This window comes from Desmodus rotundus, chromosome 2 (assembly GCF_022682495.2).
Source record: "Desmodus rotundus isolate HL8 chromosome 2, HLdesRot8A.1, whole genome shotgun sequence".
Taxonomy (NCBI): Eukaryota; Metazoa; Chordata; class Mammalia; order Chiroptera; family Phyllostomidae; genus Desmodus; species Desmodus rotundus.
In genome coordinates, this window is record NC_071388.1 from 108,109,646 (window position 1) to 108,132,117 (window position 22,472).

General features: G+C 49.3%; 1 protein-coding gene across 1 annotated transcript in view; it reads left to right on the top strand.

Annotated features, from left to right (window-relative positions):
• The window catches only part of HS6ST1 (heparan sulfate 6-O-sulfotransferase 1), a 67,608-nt gene extending 56,138 nt beyond the window's left edge, over window positions 1-11,470 (top strand). Inside the window, exon 2 of the mRNA XM_024569774.4 lies at window positions 8,232-11,470. Coding sequence (XP_024425542.1) covers window positions 8,232-8,940 — 709 coding nt within the window. The 3' untranslated portion in view covers window positions 8,941-11,470. The remainder of the gene's footprint in view (window positions 1-8,231) is intronic.
• The last annotated feature ends 11,002 nt before the right edge of the window (window positions 11,471-22,472 follow it).

Below are 22,472 nucleotides of genomic sequence, written 5' to 3' on the forward strand. Positions count from 1 at the left end.
TGGAAACTGCAGCCCATGCATTATCCCACATCTCCCAGTAATGCTTAAGAGTATGCTTCTGGCACAGACCTATTTGGAGTCCAGCCCACTAGGGCTTGTCCTTTGAGGTTCTCAATACAGAGGGGGCTGTTCCAGCCAACTCCATGGCCTCAGCCATGAGCCACCCCCAGTCATCCCATATGGAGTAGCCAACTAACGGCCAGGTCTGGCCATACCACTGCCACCACAGTGTAGATGTTGGTTTAGGTTGCATTCTGCAAAGACTGTGCACTGTCCCACTGGTACTGTAACCAAGTCCAATTGGAAATGGAAGCCGGAGAGATGTGCCATGGAGGCAAGCAACCATGCTAAAGGGGATTTCAGTGCAGATCCAGCACGCTGATTGGTTAGCCACTGAGGCATAGGTAGGTACCCTGTCAACTAGGGTATTAGTTTGCACCCTAGGGGCAAAAAGACAAAGCAGTTATTGGAGCATCAGTGGCAAATCACAACCTTCAGGCAATATACAGGCAAGTTTCTGATCAGTCCAGACAGTGGCTGGCAGAGGGGGCCTCCCTGGGCATGAATACCATACCTTTCATGCCTTGACTGGAGGTTCAGCAACTACTTGCAATCAAAGTGGAGAACTCATAATGGGCCATGGGGGTATCACAAAGGAGCCACAAAGCAGTGTTTCATGGTCTGCTGGCTCTGAGTATGTTACCCACAATCATGAGGGCCATGTCCCAATCACCCAGGGCACTACTTTCAAGTTTCTCTCTACCTCTTGTCCCCAAGGGGCATCAAGAACCAACCAACACATGTGGGGGTACTTTATTTCCCTAGGCCGTGTCCAAGTGGCCATTTAGCCTTGCTCCAGGCCCTCAGATGCAGGCAACAGAATGCTTCCTTGTTCCCCATGCCTGGCTTTAGCAAAGCATACCTAGTCTGTACTTGTAGCTGAATTGGAGCTGCAGTCTTTTGGGGTAACACTTCCACTGGAGCTGGATCTCCTCTCCGACTCCTCTCATTTAGAGTTTGGAAGACAATCCATAAGTGTTTCGTCTAGTCTCCAAATGTAGGTGTGGCAGCTGTGGCTCACAGGCCCTGCTTTAATAAGTCATTATATTGTTCAATTATCCTGGCAGCCTGGGGGTGATAGGCCACATGGAACTTCCAGTCAATCTGCATGCCTGAAGCCCATTGTTGCACCAAGGCCCCAGTAAAGTGCATCCCTCGATCACTTTCAATGATCAAGCATCACCCAAAGGTGGCACATAAGTGCTCCAGCACAGGGATCACCACTTTTTGGTCCAGGTCATGTGTGGGGTATGCAGCCAAGAGTCCAGTGGCCATTCCACACATGTGATTGCATATTTATACCTGTTTAACTAGGTAAGGGCCCGATCATGTCAGCCTGCCACCAGGTCAACGATACTCGTACCTGCACCACCTGCCTGGTAGTTCCCACAGGCTTCTGAGGATGCTCTCATGAGCAGACAACACAGGTCTCACAAGTTTCCTGTACCTCAGCTAAAGACAACAGGTAACCCCCAAGCTTTTATAGTAGACCACATGGTCTCCTGGCCAGAATATAAGAGGCAATGGTGTAGCCACTAGGCTACTTTTCCTGACATGCCCGCAGGCACCATTTCCAGCCATTGAACTTTGGCTAGAGTATCAGCCTCATCATTCCTGGGGGAGGCAAAGGGTACATGCCCCATCACATGATCTACAGTGATTTTTTTTTTTCTGGTGTTCTAATTCCCATAGGTCTTGCCACAAGGCCTGCCCTCATAATGGCCTTTACATAACCATTCATGTATTTGCATGCCATGTAGAGATCCATAACATTAGACCCCAGGATGCCGCCCAACTATCTGCAAATATCCAGGGGCAGTGTTTCATTTGCAACCACAAACCACATGGCTCGCAGTTCTGCCCACTGACTATTCTGACCAACTCCAATGTCAAACCAGATTGTATCTGTTTCTGGTTGAATCGCTACAGCAGTCTACATGGCAAGCTGGCCCCTGCTAGACATATCAGTGTACCACACATCTGAGCGAATCTGCGCCCTTCACAGAAGGGGCTAGCTTCCACTTCTTTTGTGGCAGGAGCAATATATTTTTCATCTACATAAGTAACAGGTTCTATCACTTCCTGCAACTCAGCCCATAGGGGGCTAGTCAGAAAACTACTTCTTTGTTGCAGATAAGCCCCTGATTTAGCCAATGCTGGGCCATCTGACTGCAAGTGTTGGCCATCCAGTCCCAGACCCACCCTGTAATGGAGTAAATTGTCCTTACTGTCATGTGGGCAGTTCCTGTTACAGCCTCCATGGCCAACAGGGCAGCGTACACCACCACAAGTTGCTTTTCAATTAGGGAGTACCGTACCTCTGCTCCCTTCTATAGTTGGGGACAGAATCCCAGGGGTTGACATAGCCATTCCAATCACTGACAAAGGCCCCACCCAAAGCCTCCTTGTGTCACCTGCACACCTAGCTCACAAGGTCTGGCTGGATCCAAAGTATGCAAGGCCTGAGCACGTTTAATGATGTTCTTTGCTCCTTGGAACGTTTGTTCAGAGGTTGTGGGCCAGTCCCAGCTCGCTGCCTTTTTCACCAAAGTATACATGGGGCGAACAACCTGAGTGAGGTGAGGTACAAACACTCTCCAGTACACCAGCAGGCCAAAAAAGGTTTGGAGTTGCTTCACTGTGTGAAGGGTAGGATACGCCCGAATCTTATCTATACCGCATTGGGGATTACTTTTGTCTTACCTGTCCAGACAAGCCCCAAGAATTTGACACATAATCTAGGCCCTTGCATCTTGGCTTCATTGACTGCCCAGTCACATGACTTCAGGCATGACAACACTTGCAGCACTGCCTTTTCTAATTCTGCAAGAGAATCACTGCTTAGCAAAACATCATCAATATAGTGGAAAAGGCACACTGCTGTAGGCCCTGGCCACTTACCCAGGTCTTCTGCTACAAGCCCGTGACAGATGGTTGGGCTCTGCAAATACCCTTGAGGGAGCACTGTAGAGGTCCATTATCAGCTTTCCCATGTGAAGGCAAACTGATCTTGACTCTCTGGAGAAATACCATGGAGAAAAAGGCATTTGCTAGATCAGCCAGAAAGTGGTATGTTCTTAGCTCATTAGTTAATCAGTCCATCAACTCTGTCACAGAGGGGCGTGTATAGGGGAAGCAACCTTATTCAGCTCCTGGTAATCTACCATCGTTCTCCACATGCCATCTGGCTTCTGTACGGGCTACATGGGACAGTTGAAGGCACTGTGGGCAGCCCTAATTATCCTTACCTTTTCCAACTCGCCCATAGTTGCTGTGACCTCCTCAGGTCCCCCGGGCAGTTGGTACTGCTTCACTGCCATCACGAGCCATGGGGATGACAGCTGAACAGGGGGATGTTCAGCAAGCCCCCACACAATGGCTGTTCCCACTCATACTTCAGGCAGAACTCACCCACAGTGGTTTGCAGCCACAATCCTTGGAGCACATCAATGCCCAGAATATATTCAGGAATGGTGGACACATAAACAGTATATTCACAGGGGGGCAATCACCAATACTCAGGGGAAGCCGCACAGTCTTCATCTTTACACTGTGCCCTCCTATAACCATCACTAGAGGCCTCAAGCCCCAGAGACTTGTCAGGGTTTCCATACAGCAGTGTACATTCTGCCCTTATGTCTACTAGAGCCAGTACCTGGTGGACATTTGTAGGGGACCAGTGGATAGCCAATTCCACATGCAGCCTCCAGTCCCTGTCCATCTCCTATGGATGTGTTCCTCAGCTCTCTCCCTATTTAAATTGCCAAAGGATAGCTCCTCCCTCTTCTCAAGGGGTTGGCACAGCCAGGTGGCCTTCCAGCTGGACAGGACAGGCCTCTTAGGTTGTGTCCCTAGCTTTTCCCTTTGCCTCCTTCTTCTGGGGCTGCAGGAAACGCTGGTCAGTTTGCAACTGTTTCTCGTTCTAAAAAGTAAGTGTTTGGCTTCCCATCAATTTTATTTTGATCTACTCCAGCCCCCAAAAGATCCACCCACATCTGGGTCCTGGTCACCCACACGGGGTTGCCTGACTGAGAGGCAGAAGGGGCTTGAGACACCGTGCAAACTTTCTACTGCTCCCGACTCTCTGCCTCTTCCAGATTTGCCACCATTATGGTGACGTCATTAATACAGCACCCAACATATGGGGCAAAAATAGCCATGAGAGATCTAAAAGAGGCAGAGGGGGCATGCTGCAGCACCAAACCCCTCATTCCTGCCATAAAGCATTCATTGTCAGGGCCATGAGTGTTAAGACTAAACATGGCCTGGCGCATGCCCAACTCCCATAGAATCTGCACTAAGTCTGCATAGGACTGTCATTGATTACAGTGTCTGGCACATCTCCTGCGTCTACCCAAACCATACGAATCACAGCCATGACCCATTCTAACAGAGAATGAGATCCCTGCCCCCTCCCGTTCCACTGGCTATTTTGCAGCTGCTGGCATAGGGAAGGTGAGTCATGATGGAAGCCAGCTTTTCCATCTCATTATCAGTGCACATGATACTATCCACTCCTAAATCCCAAAGGCAGAGGAGCCACACTGCCAAGGACTCCCCGGGCCTCTGTTGAGACTGCTTCACCCAATGGGCTAGTTTGGCCTGCATGTAGGGATGGTACGTTGAGTGCTCAAACCATCTGGGCGGGGCCAGCCAGATTCCCCCCCAGGAGTCATAGGCTGTTGGGATTTCATCTTCTGTATCACTACTGGGCAGGCCTGCAGGGAACTTGGTTCCCTTTCCCCACCTCTTCCTCCAAATCATTCACTGTGATGGGGGCAGGGGTCCCTTTGGCGCTGCTGTTCAGAGGTCTTCCTCCAGGGCACAGACCCAAGCCTCAAAGGCTTTCGCTCCCTCTTGGAGCTCTCATAACCACTGCCTCTTGAAGTGCAGTCTCCTCTCCCTCATGGAATTCTCATACCTTTGTCACATTGCAAGGACATCGTAGCTCACAAAGCTGTAAGAAACACCCACAATCCCTGCAGCCACCCAGGCACTTGGCTTCTTTAGGAACTCTCCTACCAGGGTCTCAGGTACGCCACAAACATCAGGCTAGTTGGGGTGGGGGGGTGGGGTCTGAGAGGAGGGCCCAAGCCACAAGGAGCCCTGCCACTGAATACCACATACTGGTGGCAGGACACCCCTCCAATCCCACTTCTGGGATTCCCGATGGCTCCATACCGTACTGCAACAAATCCTGTCAACTATACCAGTTGTCCTGCGGCTGTTCAAGGCCAAGCAGGTTCACACAGGATTTGGGCAGATGGAAGAAAATTCACGGAGCCATGGGGATATCTGACATGCCTATATTCTGGTGTGGGGCAATCCATACGGGCCACAGCCGTGAGTCCCACAGCGGGAAGTCCCAACTCCCTTACATACTAAGTGCACACAAAGCTGGCAAGGTGCCAATACTGACCTCCTACTTATATAACAGAGCTTCATTCTCTGCATGCAGGCCCTTACTCAAAGCCACACAAACACTGCTAAGGCACAGACATCTGGGTGAAGGAAGGAGCCTGACTGACTTCATTTTCCCTACAACTTGGCAGTGGACATGATGTATACCAACAGCTTGTACTTAGGGTTTGTTTATGCATGTGTTTCTAGGCATGTCCTTGCCTGTCTGTCTTGGCCTCTTTAGAAGCCATTGTTTTGGTCAGGATTTATAAAGATCTTACACTTGGTCCCTAGGAAATTGGCCCTTGGGTGAATTGACCTCCCTGGTTGTGGCCACTTCCAAGGGCTTTCTCACTGCCGGAGGCCACCAAAACAGGATCTGCAGAGAGGAGCCTGGCCACATGCCCCACCCTAGTAGTGCTAAAGCCACTGGGGACCTATAGGTAGTTGTTTGATCCCTCGGGATTGGTATCCTCCACTAGGGGCTGAAGGTGCTGTGTGAGGGGATTGCCCTGAGACACCTTCTGTTTTGGATCCCCTCACCCTTTTTAGTCTTGTCCCCAGGGAGGCACCATGACCCTGCTTAGTGCACACACAGGACCCAGCTCCTTGCCCATCCACTCACTACCCCAGGATCAGCTCAGAGGTCAATGTGAAGTCATGGCTGTGACAGAGGTCCAAGAGGGAGCTGTGTCGGCAGAACAAGACTTCCCTGGGAGATAGCACTGGCTGAGGTCTAGAGAGTGAGCCAGGGTCAGCAGATGAAGTAGAGAGGAAAGAGGACACAGCTCATGCAAAGACCTTGGGGTGTCTCCAGGAGCCAGGGAGAAGGCTGAGAGGAGGTCCCAATAGTCAAAAAGGGACTAGGAGCATGCAGGTGGACCTTTGTTCTCCCAAAGGCAGCCAGAGCTACTGAAGTGTGTTCCACAGAAGCTGGGGGTTGTGACTGGGGCCATAAGCTATCCCCTCTGGAAGGGTTGGAACATGAGCTGCTGCAGAAGCCAGGAGCAAGTGGTCACTGCTAGGCGAGGACATGGCATATGGGCTAGGACAGAGCAGAGGAATTTCTGTCAGGTTCACACCTTGATCTTGCCCAGGCAGCAGCTGGAAATGTGGAGCCATGACCTGAAGTGGAGAGCAGACATAAGAACTCAAGCTTCAGGGAGGAGTCAGGAGTCAAGATGCCCATCTTTCTCTTTACTTACTACTAAGAAAGGAGCTCTGAGCCTCTTCCCCAGTCTTCAAAGGGCCCTCAGCTCCTCAGGTGCCCTCTGTCCAGGCCCTGTCCCATTTGTCTGCCTGAGCACTTCAGTGGTAGCACCTAGATATGCCCTGCCCAGTTTTAGTGTACAGCATCAGCCCATGGAGGCCAGGGGTCTGTCCACTAGCACACAGCTGTCCTATCTCTTCCTCAGCAATCTGTCATAGCAGAACTAGTCTTACCATATGCCCCTTTGACACCATGAGCAAGCTGCATCTACTGCATGGGCCCTGCTGGAGGTGGGGGGTGGGGACAAGCCCCCTAAAGAAGGTGCTAAAAACTGCTATCCCTGCAGTTTCCTGGATGCAACCTCCTCAGGCTGGAGTAACCTCCATTGGTACCTCACCACCTTTGTCCTTTTCGGTGATATGCTCACCTCAAGGGCCCCTTACCCCTGGTCGAATCTGGACAATGCCAGCAGACCCCTCAAGATCCCTTGTGTCTCAAGGCTTTCCAAGAGTGCAGTGTGAGTGGTGGTGGATGAGCTGGGTGCTCTTATTGGGCTTAATGAGGAGGGGCAGTGTGAGTACACTTTCCTATTGCTGTCCAGGTGAGTGCTGGGGGTAGGGAAGGTCCAGCCTGGATCTTCTTCCCCAAAAGTAGTGTGTGAGGTCCAGTGGGCTCCTGTAGCCCACTCTCAAGAAATTCCAACCTGCCCATTCTAGGAGGGACCTGGTTCTCCTTGTTCTGAGGACCGCTCCACCATGCATAGCTAGCCAGCTCTGCCAGCCCTAGAGGAAGAGCCTCTAAGAATAGTGGACAGAACCACACACACCAGGCCTGTCACAGGAACATCTGGAGGCTGCCCCACAGCTCAGCGTCCTGGCACTGTGGAGCCACTCATAGCATGCTCTGCAGAACCATGGATCATGCTTGGTGCCTGTCACAGGGGAAGGGGAGGATGCAAAGCTTTCCTTGAGTCATTTCTCCCATCATAAGGACACTTCCTTGTGTACAGTGGGAAGGTGACTTCATGAGACATGCCCAGCTCTGTGGGACTGTAGCAGTTCTTGGAAGACAGTCCAAATTACAAATTATAGCTCACCCAGGGGATATGGGCTGGGGGGGTCTCCTGGTGCTTCTCAGGAGCCTGAGGTTGGGTGTGCCCTATGAGAGGCCCTGACCCAGGCCCGCCTATACAGCTTGCAGCCTGAGACAATGAGTGACTTCTGCTGAGTAGGCTCTTGGGCAGCACTCTGCCTGCCACTAGGAACAGCTCTTTAAACTACTGGTTCTAAGGGGCATGGGCTCTAGGGTTACCCTGCTCCATCCCCAGAAAGCCAGGTTTCTCCCCAGGTGTGAGCAGGCAGGAGAGCACATCGGAGGTTTGGGGGAAGGCCTCCGGAGGAAACCAGACCCTGGGCCTTTGGGAGGGCACCAAGGCTGGGCCCTGCAGGACACCATGGCACTACAGTGAGACTTGGGGTTCCAGCCTCCTTCCTCCTTCACCCCACAACAGACCCCTCGCATTCTGCATCCTCATCTTACCCCACTCCCTATCTCATTGCAGGAAGTTCTACTACATCACCCTGCTGCGAGACCCTGTGTCCCGCTACCTGAGTGAGTGGCGACATGTGCAGCGGGGGGCCACATGGAAGACCTCTCTGCATATGTGTGACGGGCGCACGCCCACACCCGAGGAGCTACCATCCTGCTACGAGGGCACAGACTGGTCTGGCTGTACACTGCAGGAGTTCATGGACTGCCCCTACAACCTGGCCAACAATCGCCAGGTGCGCATGCTGGCTGACCTGAGCCTGGTGGGCTGCTACAACCTGTCCTTCATTCCTGAGGGCAAGCGGGCCCAGCTACTCCTGGAGAGTGCCAAAAAGAACCTGCGAGGTATGGCCTTCTTTGGCCTGACAGAGTTCCAGCGCAAGACACAGTACCTGTTCGAGCGGACGTTCAACCTCAAGTTCATCCGACCCTTCATGCAGTACAACAGCACCAGGGCAGGCGGAGTGGAGGTAGATGAGGACACCATCCGGCGTATCGAGGAGCTCAATGACCTGGACATGCAGCTCTATGACTACGCCAAGGACCTGTTCCAGCAGCGCTACCAGTACAAGCGGCAGCTGGAGCGCAGGGAGCAGCGCCTCCGGAGCCGCGAGGAGCGTCTGCTACACCGAGCCAAAGAGGCGCTGCCACAGGAGGACACCGAGGAGCCAGGCCGGGTGCCCACAGAGGATTACATGAGCCACATCATCGAGAAGTGGTAGTGGCAGCCCCAGGGGAGCCCCTCAGGGGCAGTCAGGGGAGAAGAGGTGAAGTCAGACAGATGGCTCACAAGGGGCTGCCTGCCCAGTACTCCCAACAGGAAGAGTCTCAGACCTGCTTACCCAGAGGGTGGGTGCATCCTGAACAAAGACCAGGGATAGTCAGTGCTAGCCCAGTGGGACTGGTTCTCATGGTTTCTCCCAGGCCTGGGTCTGAGAAACCAACCTGTATCACCCACTGGCTCAGAAGAAAATGTTCTTGAAGGATGCCCCTCTCATGGCTGCACAGGTCAGGTGCAAGTGCCATCCCTGCTCTCCTGGCCCCCACCTCACTCATTGTCAAAACAGCTGAAAGTTTGAAGACAAAAAGACAGTGGAGCTGAGAGTGGAAAGTGGCCCTGCTAGACCAGGACTGTGTTCCACACCCACTGCATACATACCCACTCTCCTCGCATAGGCCAATGGGAGGTTCCTAAGGCTAAAGCGATCCCAGTGGCCCCTCAGCCTCCATTGGCCCCAATGCGCCAGGCCTATTTGAAGTCCCCCCTCCCTGGGAATGCAGCAGCCCTTTGAGGTGTTATCAGGAATTGAGCTCCGCAGCTGCCCATCTTTAGTGTCAGAGCTGCCCATCTGAAGCCAAGAAGACTAGTTCAACCTCTGGGAAGTTTCTTCCTCTCTCTGGCTTCCTGCTTTGGGTCAGGAGATTAGGACATCCCTCCTGGATCCCCACCCCCTTTTCCAAAGTCATCAGACTGAGGAGGCTGTGGAGAATGTCTCCAAGAGTGGGAAGGCTGAGTCTGAGCTGGCCTTTGGGGTGACCACCCAGTCAGATCAGCTCAGGCAGTAAGAGGTATTGTAACTGCAACCCCCCTGCCCTGTTCTCCTTTGTGACCCCTGGGACTTGTTAGTAGACTGCCCTGCCCTAAGCCCACAACTTGCACATTTATTCAGAGCCCCTACCCCACTGCTCCCACCATCCCATGTACAAAAGTCCAGTTAAGCCTCTGTTGGTGGAACACAGGTGCCCATGGCTGGTGGAACATGGCTGCCCATGAGCCATACCTAGAGGCCATGATGGTTCTGGATGGCCAGGAAAGGGAACTAGGGCTTTCAGATTCTCAGCTAGGGTTAGAGGAAATGGTTCTAGGTGGCTGGCTCTCTGATACCCACATTCACAGCCCTCCCCACCCTGGGTTCTCCTTGCATTTCCCTGCCCCACCCCCACCCCCCAAAGCTCATCAGGCCCTGTTTCCAGCAGCCTTGCAGATTGGAAGAGTTGAGTGGGAGCCCCACACTGAGGTAGACAGGTGCCCCATCTCTCCAAAAAAGAAAGGACACGTGCCCAGAGGACGCAAGCCTGCCTCAAGGAGGGCAATAAGGGTCATAGGCCTCACAGGCAGATCCTGCCAGTGGTTCCCTACCCCAACAGTCCCACCAGGGAGTGAGGATTGGGGGAGCAAGGAACCTTCTTTAGTACAGGAAAAGCTAAGTTGGTGTCAAATGAGGTAGCTGCCCAGGAGAAAGTGGCTTTAGTCTTTTGTTGTCTGGCTTTATTCCTTTCAGCTCCCTACACTGACCACTTCATCTTGTAGTCCAAAAGCAGAACAGTCAGCAGGTCAGGATGAGTATTGTGCCAGCCCAACTCAGGACCATCCCTGGGAGTGGGTGCATCATGCTGAGAATGCAAGCACCTATTTTAATGACTCTTTTAAAGGGAAATGAAGGACATGTAGAGGAGGAGGGTGTGTGTCTTCTGTGATGCTCAGCACTTGGGACATGCATGCTCCAGGCAGGACATGTTCATGAGAGCTCGAGAGGTGGCCAACTCCAGGGTATAAGTATCTGCTTGAGGCCTTGTAGTAGGTTTCCTGAGTGTGCAAGCCTGAGCATTGGATCTGTTCTGCATATATTGGAATGTTTTAACTTACAACCTGTTCCAGTTTGCATGGAAACACAAGTCTCTCCTAAGTTTCTTTGCTGCATCTGGAAAGAAGTCCTGTCTTGGGCCAGCACGAAGACTGAGATGTCCAGAGACATGCTAGTTGGCAGTTCCCCTCTACCCCTTCGGTCTCTAGTCTGGCACATCCCATGGAGGCTACCTGCTTTGGGGGGAAGTTTCCTTGTGCCTACATTGTCTCCTTCATTGCCAAGGGCTGGGCTCCACAGATGACATGGGGTGGACCCCACTCAGGGGCTCTTACCAGGGCTGAGAGTATAGAAGCAAACATGCAGTGAGTAAACCACTCATTCCCTACACAGGCCTGCAGTGTCCTTTCCCAGGGAAGGAACCAGGGACAACAGAACCATCCAAGTCTGTGAACTGTTGGGGAACTGAAAGTGTTTGATTTGAACCCAGGAGCATTTAAAGCTTTATTTATTTATAGCTTCTTATTAAAAAAAAAGTGTTGAGAAGAAATCTTTTGGTTATTCATACAAAAAAACCGAGTTGATGGAAAACAAGTTATAATCATCTAATTGTTTTTGTCTAGGGCAAGAGTGAATGTTAGCCGATGAAATAAACCCTGAAAAGGAGCCTCGGGTGTGCTGTGGTCTGTGATGACAGTAGTCTGCCCAGTGTGGTATAGCAGGGACCTTCAGTTTGATTTTCAAAATGTACATCTGTGAGCACAGGACTTGTTGCAGGAGCAGAGGACCTTCCCTCAGGTGCAGACAGCCCAAGGAGAAAACACTGTTTCACTGAGTAACGCTTTGTGAAAGTAAAAGGTGTGATTATCATGGCCCTAAAGAATAATTTATTGACCGTTAACCACAGTACTTGAAAAGATGAACCCAGCTGAGTGTTAGAATGAGAGAAATGCACACACCACATGCTTGCATTTTAAGCTTTTAAGTGGTTCATACCTCAAGGCCTAAAATGGTCACCTTCTCTTCCCCCTCACGGAATCTACATCTGGAATCTGTTGAGACTGTGCACATGGGAGAAAGAATTGGTGGGAGGGGCCAGGTGGCCATGCCACCTGCAGAAGGGGAAGGGCAGGCTCGCCAAGTGGACAAAGGTCAGAACAGAAACCAGGACCTGGTCACAGCCAATGCCCAGAGAGTGCCACTTCCTGGTCACTGGAACTCTCATACATGGGAGAGGCAGAGGAAGGCAGACAGGGCTGCCCCTTCAACCCTATCTTCCGATCCAAATATAGACAATGCTCTTTGCCATCTGGTCCCTGAGGGAGCATCCATTTAATAACAAAGTAGTCTTACAAGGGAGGAACACAGTGTGGAGAGACCTGCACAAAGAACCCTCTGGGGATACTTCAATGGGGCCTTTAGCCCACTCCTCCTTCAAGAACCGGTGATGGAGGTGCTCTCCACTCTGGTGGGGGTTGAGGGGGTAGGCTCCATCCAGCTCTATGAGGCCAAAGTGTGATTAGACAAGTGAAAACAGTCCTGAGAACACTTACCCCTTGAGGTGGGGATTTCATTCTACCTGTAGTAAAATGGAAGACTACTAGTAAGTCTGATTCTGAGACCCAGGAAACTCCCAGTCCCTGCCTGGCCCCTCACCTCATCCCTGCATTCACCTGTGCCAGCCCAGCCTGTTGGCCCCACCCACCCATCCATGTCCCTATGCCCTCTTGCACTGATAGGCAAGCCTGCTTGCTCCTTTGGTCTCAGGGTTTGGACAATTCTCCCTCCCTTTGTGGACAGCTGCCACCCAGGCCCATTCCAACTTATCTCTGCTTCTCTTACTATCCCTCTTCACACCCAACATTTCAGCTTCAACCAGCAATTGCTACTCCCTGGGGTGGGCCAACTACCTACATGCTTCCCTGGATCCTCACATCCAAAACCTTCACACAAACACTTGTCCTCACATGGTGCTCTGTGCCTAGTTCACTTCTCTCTTCCTAGGGCAAGTAGCCCTGACCTGACCTCCCTAGGCATGGTCCACTTTGCAGTGGCACAAAGAACAGTCCATCCTCTGGCCCTCATGCTCACAGCCCAGGGCACTCAGGCTCTCTGGGGGCTGCTGGCGGACCCTGAGGGAGAGAAGCTTGCAGTCGCCTCCAGGGCATGCACCTAATCTCAGGGACCTCCAAGATTAGGAGGCCTCTGGAGGGCACTGGATGCATCAATGTTTTGGGGACCTTTTGCCCAGCACCCTTTCTGGCTAACCAGGTCCCCTCTTTACATGTTCCTCTCCTATTGGACCAAGGTAGGCGCCTAGCCCCTTGACAAGGCCTGGCTTGGAGGACTTCACCTCCTTCCGTGGAGACCCTGCTGTTGGGAACCTGGCCTTGGCTCTTCACAGAGAAATCTTCCAGGAGTACAGCTTTGCTGTCAGATTCAGTTTTAGATTCCAGCTGGACCACTGACCTACTGTTGGCCCTGTTCTGTGAAATGGGAAGGTTGCTGTAAGGATTCATCTGCTTCTGGGGAACAAACAGACCTGGGCATGGCATACCTCATACTACCTTCATCTCCGTCTCCAACCCCAAACACAGGCTGCCACAAGCAGACTTGTTAAAAGCAGAGTCCTGACCTGGCTGGTGTGGCTCAGTGAATTGAGCATGGGCCTGCAAACCGAAAGGTGGCCGGCTCAATTCCCAGTCAGGGCACATGCCTGGGTTGCAGGCCAGGTCACCCATTGGGGGAGTGCAAGAGGCAATCAACTGATGTTTCTCTCACACATCAATGTTTCTCTCCCTCTCTTTCTCCCTCTTTTCCCCTCTCTCTAAAAAAATAAATGAATAGAAACTTAAAAAAGAAAAACTTTAAAAACAAGTTGTGCTAAAAAAAAAAAAATGGCAGAGTCCTGACCCTGCCTATGACTAACCAAGTCACACCCACTGAACTCCTTAGTTCACTGCCCACTGGTGGAGCAAAGCCATGTGGGCCCAGACTCTCCTATGGGCGCACCTAAAGACTATCCTCTTTCTTCCCCCTCCCCCCTCAAAAGACCATGGCAACCTTTGAAGTCCCCAGCCTGCCAGCCCCATCTATCTCTACCTGGTCAGTGCCATCTTGTTAGGGTGGGTTACTCACCCTACCTTTTCTCCCATCGGACAAATATACAAAGAACCCTTCTGGCCCCATGCCAGCTAGGCCTCCCACTCCGATCCACCCAGGCTTGGGGCTTCAGGTGGGACCTGGGTTCCTGGGCAGGCCCAGTGGAGGGGTCTGAATATACATGGCACTGCCCAGACTCTTCCCAAAACGTGCCCTTTTTAAAGAAAGTCCTTTAAAGAAACTGCTCACATTCTGACTTTGTCTTATTCCCTCTGGACTGTGATTGATTTTCCTTAATCTGTCAGTTCAATTTAATAGTCTCTGCTGATTACAACCAAGATGTTAGGGGTTCCCCTATATTCTCTGGGTGGCATCAGGCCCAGGGGACGATCCTGTTTTCCAGTGATGGCTGGCAGGGTGCTCACACATGGCTCCCTCTGCCATCCCCCCGCCACCTTGTCAAGAAGGCCATCAGACCCTGGCCAAAACAACCAGGCTTTGTTCTCACTGACTCCACTGCAGAGTGTTTAGGGCACAGAACTCAATGCCACTCTCTCAGCTTGGGAGAGGCACAGATATCCCTCTGGGGGCTAGCCTGTTCCCTCTGATGCTCTACTGAGGATCCCTTACCTCAATTCTCTTGGCCCTGCTACCCCTTTCTCTAACGCCACTCCCTTTCACAGGTCCCTCTCCTCAACCCCTCAGGCATGGGGTTGTTAACCTCACCCCAGACAGTTCCCCACTCACCAGCCATGGGAGGCTGGCTCTGTTTAATTTGCCACACAGCTATTGTCACACAGCTGCAAATGGGCCAGGCATGGTTTCTCCTTTTCTTAGACCATCCGCACTGTTTCCAAGGCCTGACCCTGGCAAAGGCCAAGGATGTACAGCAGTGAGGCCTAGGGAACCCCCCTCACACCAGTTTTCTACCATCCCCTCTGATGGGCCATTCTCACTGGCCCCATCCTCCTGTCCTGCTCTGAGGCTCATATGAAACCTGGGATCTCTCTGTGAAAAGAAGCCTAGGGACTGTGGGAAACACTTAAAAAGCTGAGATTTCAAGAAGAGGACTCTCCAGAACTTGTGAGAGCCAGCCTGGCTCCTCCAGTCTCAGCTGGCTGGCAGGCAGTGCTGCTTTGTTCTGGATGGTGCTGCCCTTCCCCAGAAGCCTCAAGGCTGGATCCAGGGCTCCCAGGGCATTATGAGCTTAGTGCTTGCCCAGAGCCATCTCAGGGGACAGACCTGTGATATGACAGACACACACAGGGGTGCTTGCTCTAAGGGTCCCTGGGCTCTGGCAGGATGGGCTTCCAGCTTGAATAACACATGGTTATTTGGGAAGCAACTTAAAGCACAGTTCAGCTTTGTGCTCATGGAACATGTAGAGACATGCTGCAGGGGCATGGCAGAATCTGCCTATTCTCAGTTGGCACTCACTGCACACAGGAAGTTTTTCACTTCAAGATATTTAAAACTCGGACATCACAGCAGAGCCTGCTAGTTGTCCCTTGATACTTGTCTAACCCTCCTTTCTTCACCTACCAATGGGAACACAGCGAGCCAAAGTCAATTAAGACTCCATACACTTCCCAGCCCCTCACAGTGAGATGTGCCTAAACCACCAAAATCCAGCCAATGGTGTGTTAAGAGTAGGTAACACATGCAGCTTTGGAAAACCATCCTGAATGAGAAGTGGGCCCTTCTTCCTCTTATCCTGCTAGGGATGTTCTGCTTCAAGATTGCCCACCTGTTGCTCCAGGCTCCATTCATAGGATGAAAGGGTGCTTTTTTCTGTGTACTCTTGTGTATGTACCTTTTGAATTTTGAAGTGTGAATGAATTACCTATGCAAAACAGCTGAAAATAAACACAAAGCAAAATGGAAGATAAATGCTAAATTTATGACAGTAATTTTGTCAGAATTTACAGAACAGGGGGAAGGGTGGGACTTGGGCTGGAGGAATAAGGGAACTTCAACTTTATCTGTAACATTTTACCTGTTATAGTTAGAAAACTGGCAAATAAAAGAATAATTGTCACTTCTGGGTGGTGGGTCCATGAGGGTTTGTCATGTTATTCTTTATACAGTTCTGTATGGTTTTATGTTTCTCAAAATAAAAATTATTACTAAAAGAGCCAGCAAGTGTTGAAGCTGAAGCTTCAACTCAGGCTTCAGGATACTGAAACAGAGGGAACCAGCCAGACAAGACCAGGAACTCCCAGGCTGAGATGTGGGGCTGGGGGACTGGCTTTGAGCATTCGTTTCCTGTCATTTTGCTGGATGAATCATAGAGCAATGAGGCATCCCTCAGCATGAGCCCAGCCTCCCCACACATCTGTTTTGTCTCCTTCACCAGAGGCCCAAAAGAAGGTGGAAATAACAGGTTCCCCATTTGGCCTTTCTTTCCACCTGAATCTGGGACTCCTCATTACTGACACTTGTCCCAGGCTTATTCCAAGCAGTGGGGATAAGAGCTCTGGCTCCCTACATAGCCTTTTCTGACACCACTCAGCAAGGATATTGGGGCCTGTGGAATCTAGGATCCGCACTTGACCTTTGCCAGTGGGAGGTAGGAGCTGTGGTATCTGCCTACAGTAGAGCAGTCATTGCCTAGGAATTTTCTGTTTGGTCTTTTGGCTAAGAGAGCATGCTTTATTGGGGCTTTTCTGTTTATTCCCATTGGCATTTCTAGGTTGCTGGCTGCTTCTGCTCCAATTCTGGGACACATGAGGCAAAAGGAAAACCCAGGATCTCACATCATATCATTCCTTGGGTTTCAAGGTCTCTCATTGGTCCATCTTCTTTTCGCTATCTTTTAGAAGATGATGATAGATAGATGATAGATAACATATGTTACATATATTGTATTATAAATAGGTAGATATTCTATCCAGATATATAAATATCTATATATTTCTATCTCTATCTCTATAAGATATCCAGGGTTTTCCATAGTAGTTAGCAGGAGGAATAGGGAAAAGTATGTCTATTTCACATTCCCAAAAGCAGAAGTTGCTTCTCTAGAAAAATTTTATTTTAACCAAGATGCTTTTGGATATGATTATTCTTAACCCAGGACAGACACCAACATTTCCTTCAATAAGCTTAAGGGAGGCTCCATGCTGAAGGACCTCAGGCAGTGTCTTGAGAAAGTTGATGTGAGGACAAAACACCTCCTCAATGCTCTCACCTTCTGCCAAAAAACCTCAACTCAGACTGTGCCCTCTTGAGGCTAAATATTTCTGAGTTTCCCCAGCAAGAAGGAAAGCAAGACATCCCTGACCCAGTGCCATCTGGTTGAGGGCCCAGGTGAGAAGCCAGACCTTTTCAGCTCATTTAGGGGATCCACTTGTTGAAGGCCATTATGAGCTGTATGTGGCTGGCTTTCCCTGCATGGAGCTTGTTTTCTGTTTAGGGCTTGGCCTGCTGCAGGGCCTTGTCAGAGGAAGTCAAAGACAGGAGTACACACCAAGCCAGGAAGTAGGGTCCTCTAGTCTCCTGCCTCAGCCCTGACTCTGCTCATATTCTAATGGATCAGGAAGGAAGGTGCTCCTGTGGTGCCCCCACTACCCTCAGGCCATTCCTCATATGCTCTCCTTTCACTTACCCTTGACCATCTGACCTGAACATACCAGCCTGGGAACTGGTGTGAAATTCTACCTCCAGCTCCTCCACATGCCAGTTTGGGGGCAAAAACGCTTACTCTCCTTCAGTGTGTGTTTCTACTGTAAAGGAGTATTCAGATGAGATTTGAGATACAGACAGGCTTTAGCTGTCTGGGCCACCCTGTGAGATGGTGCCTGTAGTTGGTGAAGCAGTGGCTCCAGGATAGAATAGGATAAGTATCCTGGGTTCTCAGGGGTATTGACTCCCAGTTGCCCAGTAAGACCCGCTAGATAAGCCGCCTTCCTTGGCCTTCTTCACATCCTCATGTACAAACTTGAGCTTCCAGAATCCCCTCCTGAATACTCTGCTTGCTGGTGAATCCTTGCTCTGCATCTGTTTCTGGGGGAAAAACAAACCGAGAGACCCTGATTCCAGGGCAGCCACCAGGAGTTCTCTTTCCATAATGCATCTCCCTTGATGGAGCCACAGCAGGACTGAGGGGAGGCAAGCCAGCTTTTCTCATACTCTCAGCCTGAGGGTCAGGCCTGCAAAGTAGCCAGAGGTCTGGCACTGCCAATATGACCAGCCAACATGGCTCCAGGGGCGACTTCAGAATAGAGCCCCATGGGTTCTCTCTGTTCATAGCCACATTACAAAAGCACCCCCTTCTGTAACCCAGCTTATTCAGTCCAGGCCTCAAGGGGAAAATAAATGTAGAGGGTGAAGGGTGGGACAAAACAAGCCTGGTTATACCCACTAGAAAAAGCTATTCTTCCCTTAGGCCAGTCCACTGAAAGAAGACGTGCCTTGTAGAAGGGCAGACAATAGCCATGCACTCATGTTATGTGCAAATGCTATATACATTGCATGCTTCATGCTTTATATATTAAACACTATGCATAGCATGTGCTGTTACATGCTACATGTATTAGATGCTGTGCATGTTATATGCCATACATGTGTGGCTGATGTATGTGTTAGAAGCTATGCATGTTATATACTGTGTGTACCTACAGCATGTACTGTTATGTGTTAAATGCTCTATGTATTATATGTTGCATGCTGTACTTATTTTGTGAATAATATACTAATGTAATTCACTGCATGCTGTATATTACATGCCATGCAAGTTATACCCGGTGTGCTGCATGTTATATGCATGTGCTGTGTGTGCCAAACATTGCGTGTTGTGTTTTGCACTGTGTGTTCCATATTGTATGTGTTCCACTCTATACATGTTATATACCATGTGTGTTACCTACAACTCCTCACAGACACTGGTCAGTTGAGTCTTCCAGGAGGAGGTGACTTCTCTAGCTCTAGGTGCCCTTTACTCCCAGCTATAGTTGCTGCTAAAGAACCCAGGCCAGGCTCAGAGCCTTTTAGGAGGGAAGACTGTGCTACTAGCTGGCCCTGAAGAGCACATGGCCTGCAGTGAGGGACCTTAGTGCTTTTTTATATCTGTGTCATATTAATGTATCATCATTTCTTTATCCATTCTCCCACTGTTGGACATTGAGTTGCTTCAAATTTTTAGCTATTTATAAATAGAGTTGCTATTAAATTATTTATGTGGACATATATTTTTTATTTCTCTTGGGTAAATACCAAAGAGTGGAATTTCTGGTCCATATAAAAGTATATTTTAAGTTTATAACAAACTTCCAGTTTTTCAAAGTATTTGAACTCCCACAGCAGTGGACAACATTTCCATTGCTCCACATCTTCGCCAACTTTGTTGATGTCGATCTTCAATTTCAGTCATTCCAGTAGTTGAACAGTAGTTTATTGAATAAAATAATTTCATTTATTATAATATTGATGAGAAGAAAATCGATTCTTAGCTGGGACCACTGTCTGTGTGGAATATACTTGTTCTACACATGTCTGTATTGGTTTTCTCCAAGGACTCTGGTTTCCTCCAACATCCCAAAGACATGTATGTGAAGTGGACTGGTGGGTCTGCATTGTCTCAGGTGAGTGAGTGAGTGTAAGTGTGTATGTGTTTGTGAGTTTGTGTGTATGGTTGTGCATGTATTTGTGTGTATGAGTACATTTGTGTTATGTATGCGTGTGCATGTTTGCGAGCATGTATGTTTGCCTGTGTGTGTTTGTGAATGTGCGTGCGAATGTGTGGTATGTGCATGTGTGTGTGTATGCGTATGTGGGTGTTTGTGTGTGTATGTGAGCAAGTGTTTATGTGTGTATATGTGTGTGCCTCGCATCCTGAGCTGCTAGTACAGCCTCTAGCCACCTGGGATCCTGAACTGGAAAGTCATTCTTATTTGTTTTTATTAATTTTTCTTAAATGTATGTATAGCATACACTTATTTTGAGGTTCAATATTAGTAGTGTCATGCATCTTAATTTAGAAGTTCAATTTTTGTAATCAGAAATATGCCATAGGAACTTAACTCTTTTTTATATTAATTAGCCTATGGGAGAACTGATTTTGTTAGACTTTGTTTAGCTTAAAGTTACAGTCTCCAAGAATCTATCAACATTAAGTGAGGTCTTGTTGTATCTCATGTGATTTTTAATTTTTATTACCCAGATAAGTAGTGATATTAAGTACCCTTTTGTATGCTTATGTGTATTTGGATATCTCTTTTTGTGAAATATGTCTTTTGCTCAATTTTTTAAAAATTGGGTTGTCTTTCTCTTACTAATTTGTAGGAATCCTTTATATATAGTCTTGACAGGAACTCTTTGTCAGATGCATGTATTTTGAATACCTTCTCCCAGTCTTTGGCTTGACTCCCTTGATGAATTCTTTTGATGAAAAGTTCTCAATTTTAATAAAACCTACATAAGTAATTTTGTTTGTTTTGTGGTTAGTTTTTACGTCCTTTTTTGACAAATAAATGAAACTATTCACATTACATAAGACTTCCAGGAGGCCTCCCGACAAGGATTGGTAGTTCCCTTCACTTTTCTCTATCCTGCTGCCTAGAACACAAATATGATGGTTGGTACAAAGCACTCATCTTAGACAATGAGGTGATCTTGGAAATGGAAGCCACAAAATAAAAAGAGCCTGAGACATCATGAGGACACCATACTGGTCCTAAAACCATCTACTTTTATAACAGGATGCAGCCAGAACCCCTCCTCCCCAAGAGGGATTTGTAATGGGCTCCAGAACTCGGGTGTCCAGGAAATACAGGATGTCCTCACCCCCACAAGTCTGAACTGGGGAATGGGACATATAGAGCAGGGCCATTGAGAGTTATTTTGTATATCAACAGTTTTGCAAATAACTGCAAAAATGGTCATTTAACATATCTATAACTTTTGACTGGTTTCATAGATATATTAAGTAGCTGTGGCCAAGCTCAGAGCCCAGGAGACAGGAGTGACTTCGACCTAGAACACAACTGGGAGGCAATTCCCCCTGGTTACAGCAACTGTGTGAGAGCTTGGAGATGGTTGGTTCCACCACACGGGGCCACACCTGCCCCAACTTATTATGGTGGCCCAGAAAAGCTGGAAAAAAAAAAAATAGGGGAATGCTGGCAGGTGTAGCCAATTGTGGGAGGAGTCAGAAATGGGGATGCAGAGGGAGATTTGCGCTGGAATTTAAACCCAGGTGTGGCATCCATGCAGGAGGATCAGGCAGTTTGGGGTGGAACCACACAGTTTTGGGGGCTAATCCCATGGTTTTGGGCTCCCTTCACCACACAGCTTAGGAAGCAGGAAAGCAACATGTAGCAGTGATGCAGAGCTCTCTCAGCAGTTTGCAAGAATGCAGGAGAGACGTTGAGGGAAAGAAAGGGGTAAAGGGACTCTTGCTGGTGGGCCATGAGAAGGTGTCATGCAGGTTTGGATTAAGAACCGGAGGTTGTGGCAGAGACACAGCTGATGGTGTTGGGAACCACAGAAGGCCTGCCAGCTGAGCACAGATTACTGGGAAGAACTGGGGGCTACCTGAGCCACAGACTTCTATTTCTTTTCCTGAGATACAGTACCCAGGACCAGGCAAAGGGGGAAGGAAGGACTGTGTGTTTGTGGGTGTTTTAAGGAACTTTGGGATTTTAATAAAGACATTAAGTCATTACTCTAAATCTGTATTACCTTCAAATAAATAGTTCCTTTCCTATACACCAAACTCTAGCATTGATAGCCATAATTCTGTGGCAGCGGGCAAGGTGAACCTAGTATAGAGGGACCCTGGGAGAGGTGGGATCCATTCGGTATCTTGTCCCCCTTGCCCCCACAGAACCATTCTGTAACACTTTTAGACTTCTTTTATATGAGACAGAAATAAACTTCTATCTTATATAAGCCTCTATTTTTCCAGGACTTTGTTCCTCAGAGCTAAACCTAATCATAATTGATATATAAATAAAGATAAGTTAGCAGACTCACTAATTATTCTGCTGTTTTCCCTTTACTTTCAAAATTTCTCTAAGTCAGCATATCTTAATTTTCATTGTCCATCAGAGTCACTAGTAGGCTTATGAAAGTGGGAATGCCCATGATTTAGGTTGGGCCTGAGTGGGAGGCCCAGGAAACCCATTTCTCAGATAGAATGCAATCTCCCCAGAGGATGCTCCAAGGGCTGTCAAGGCTGAAAAATGGTGCTTCGAATCAATGTTTTATTTTTGGTCTGAAAGTGTGGGCATAGGCCTGGAGAACATGGTGGAGAGGTAGGCGGGAGCAGAGCCCAGTTCTCCCTGTGCCCAGCTAGAACACCTAGCGATCTTCTGAGAAACAGAGTGAACAGCCAACAGAATCTCAGCTTTTTTGTCCTCTGCAAAAAAAAATTGCAGAGGACATTGAAAAATAGATGGTGAGGAGATTGTGCTGGGACACCAAAGTCCCTGGGATCTGCGAGGGGACCAAGCCCGGTGCCTGCCACAGGATACGGGGAGGAGAGTTAGAGCACCAGCTCCCTCCCCTACCAGAGAAGGGAGGGCAGTCTGGCACCAGGAGGGACCTGGATGCTGGAATTCGCTGGG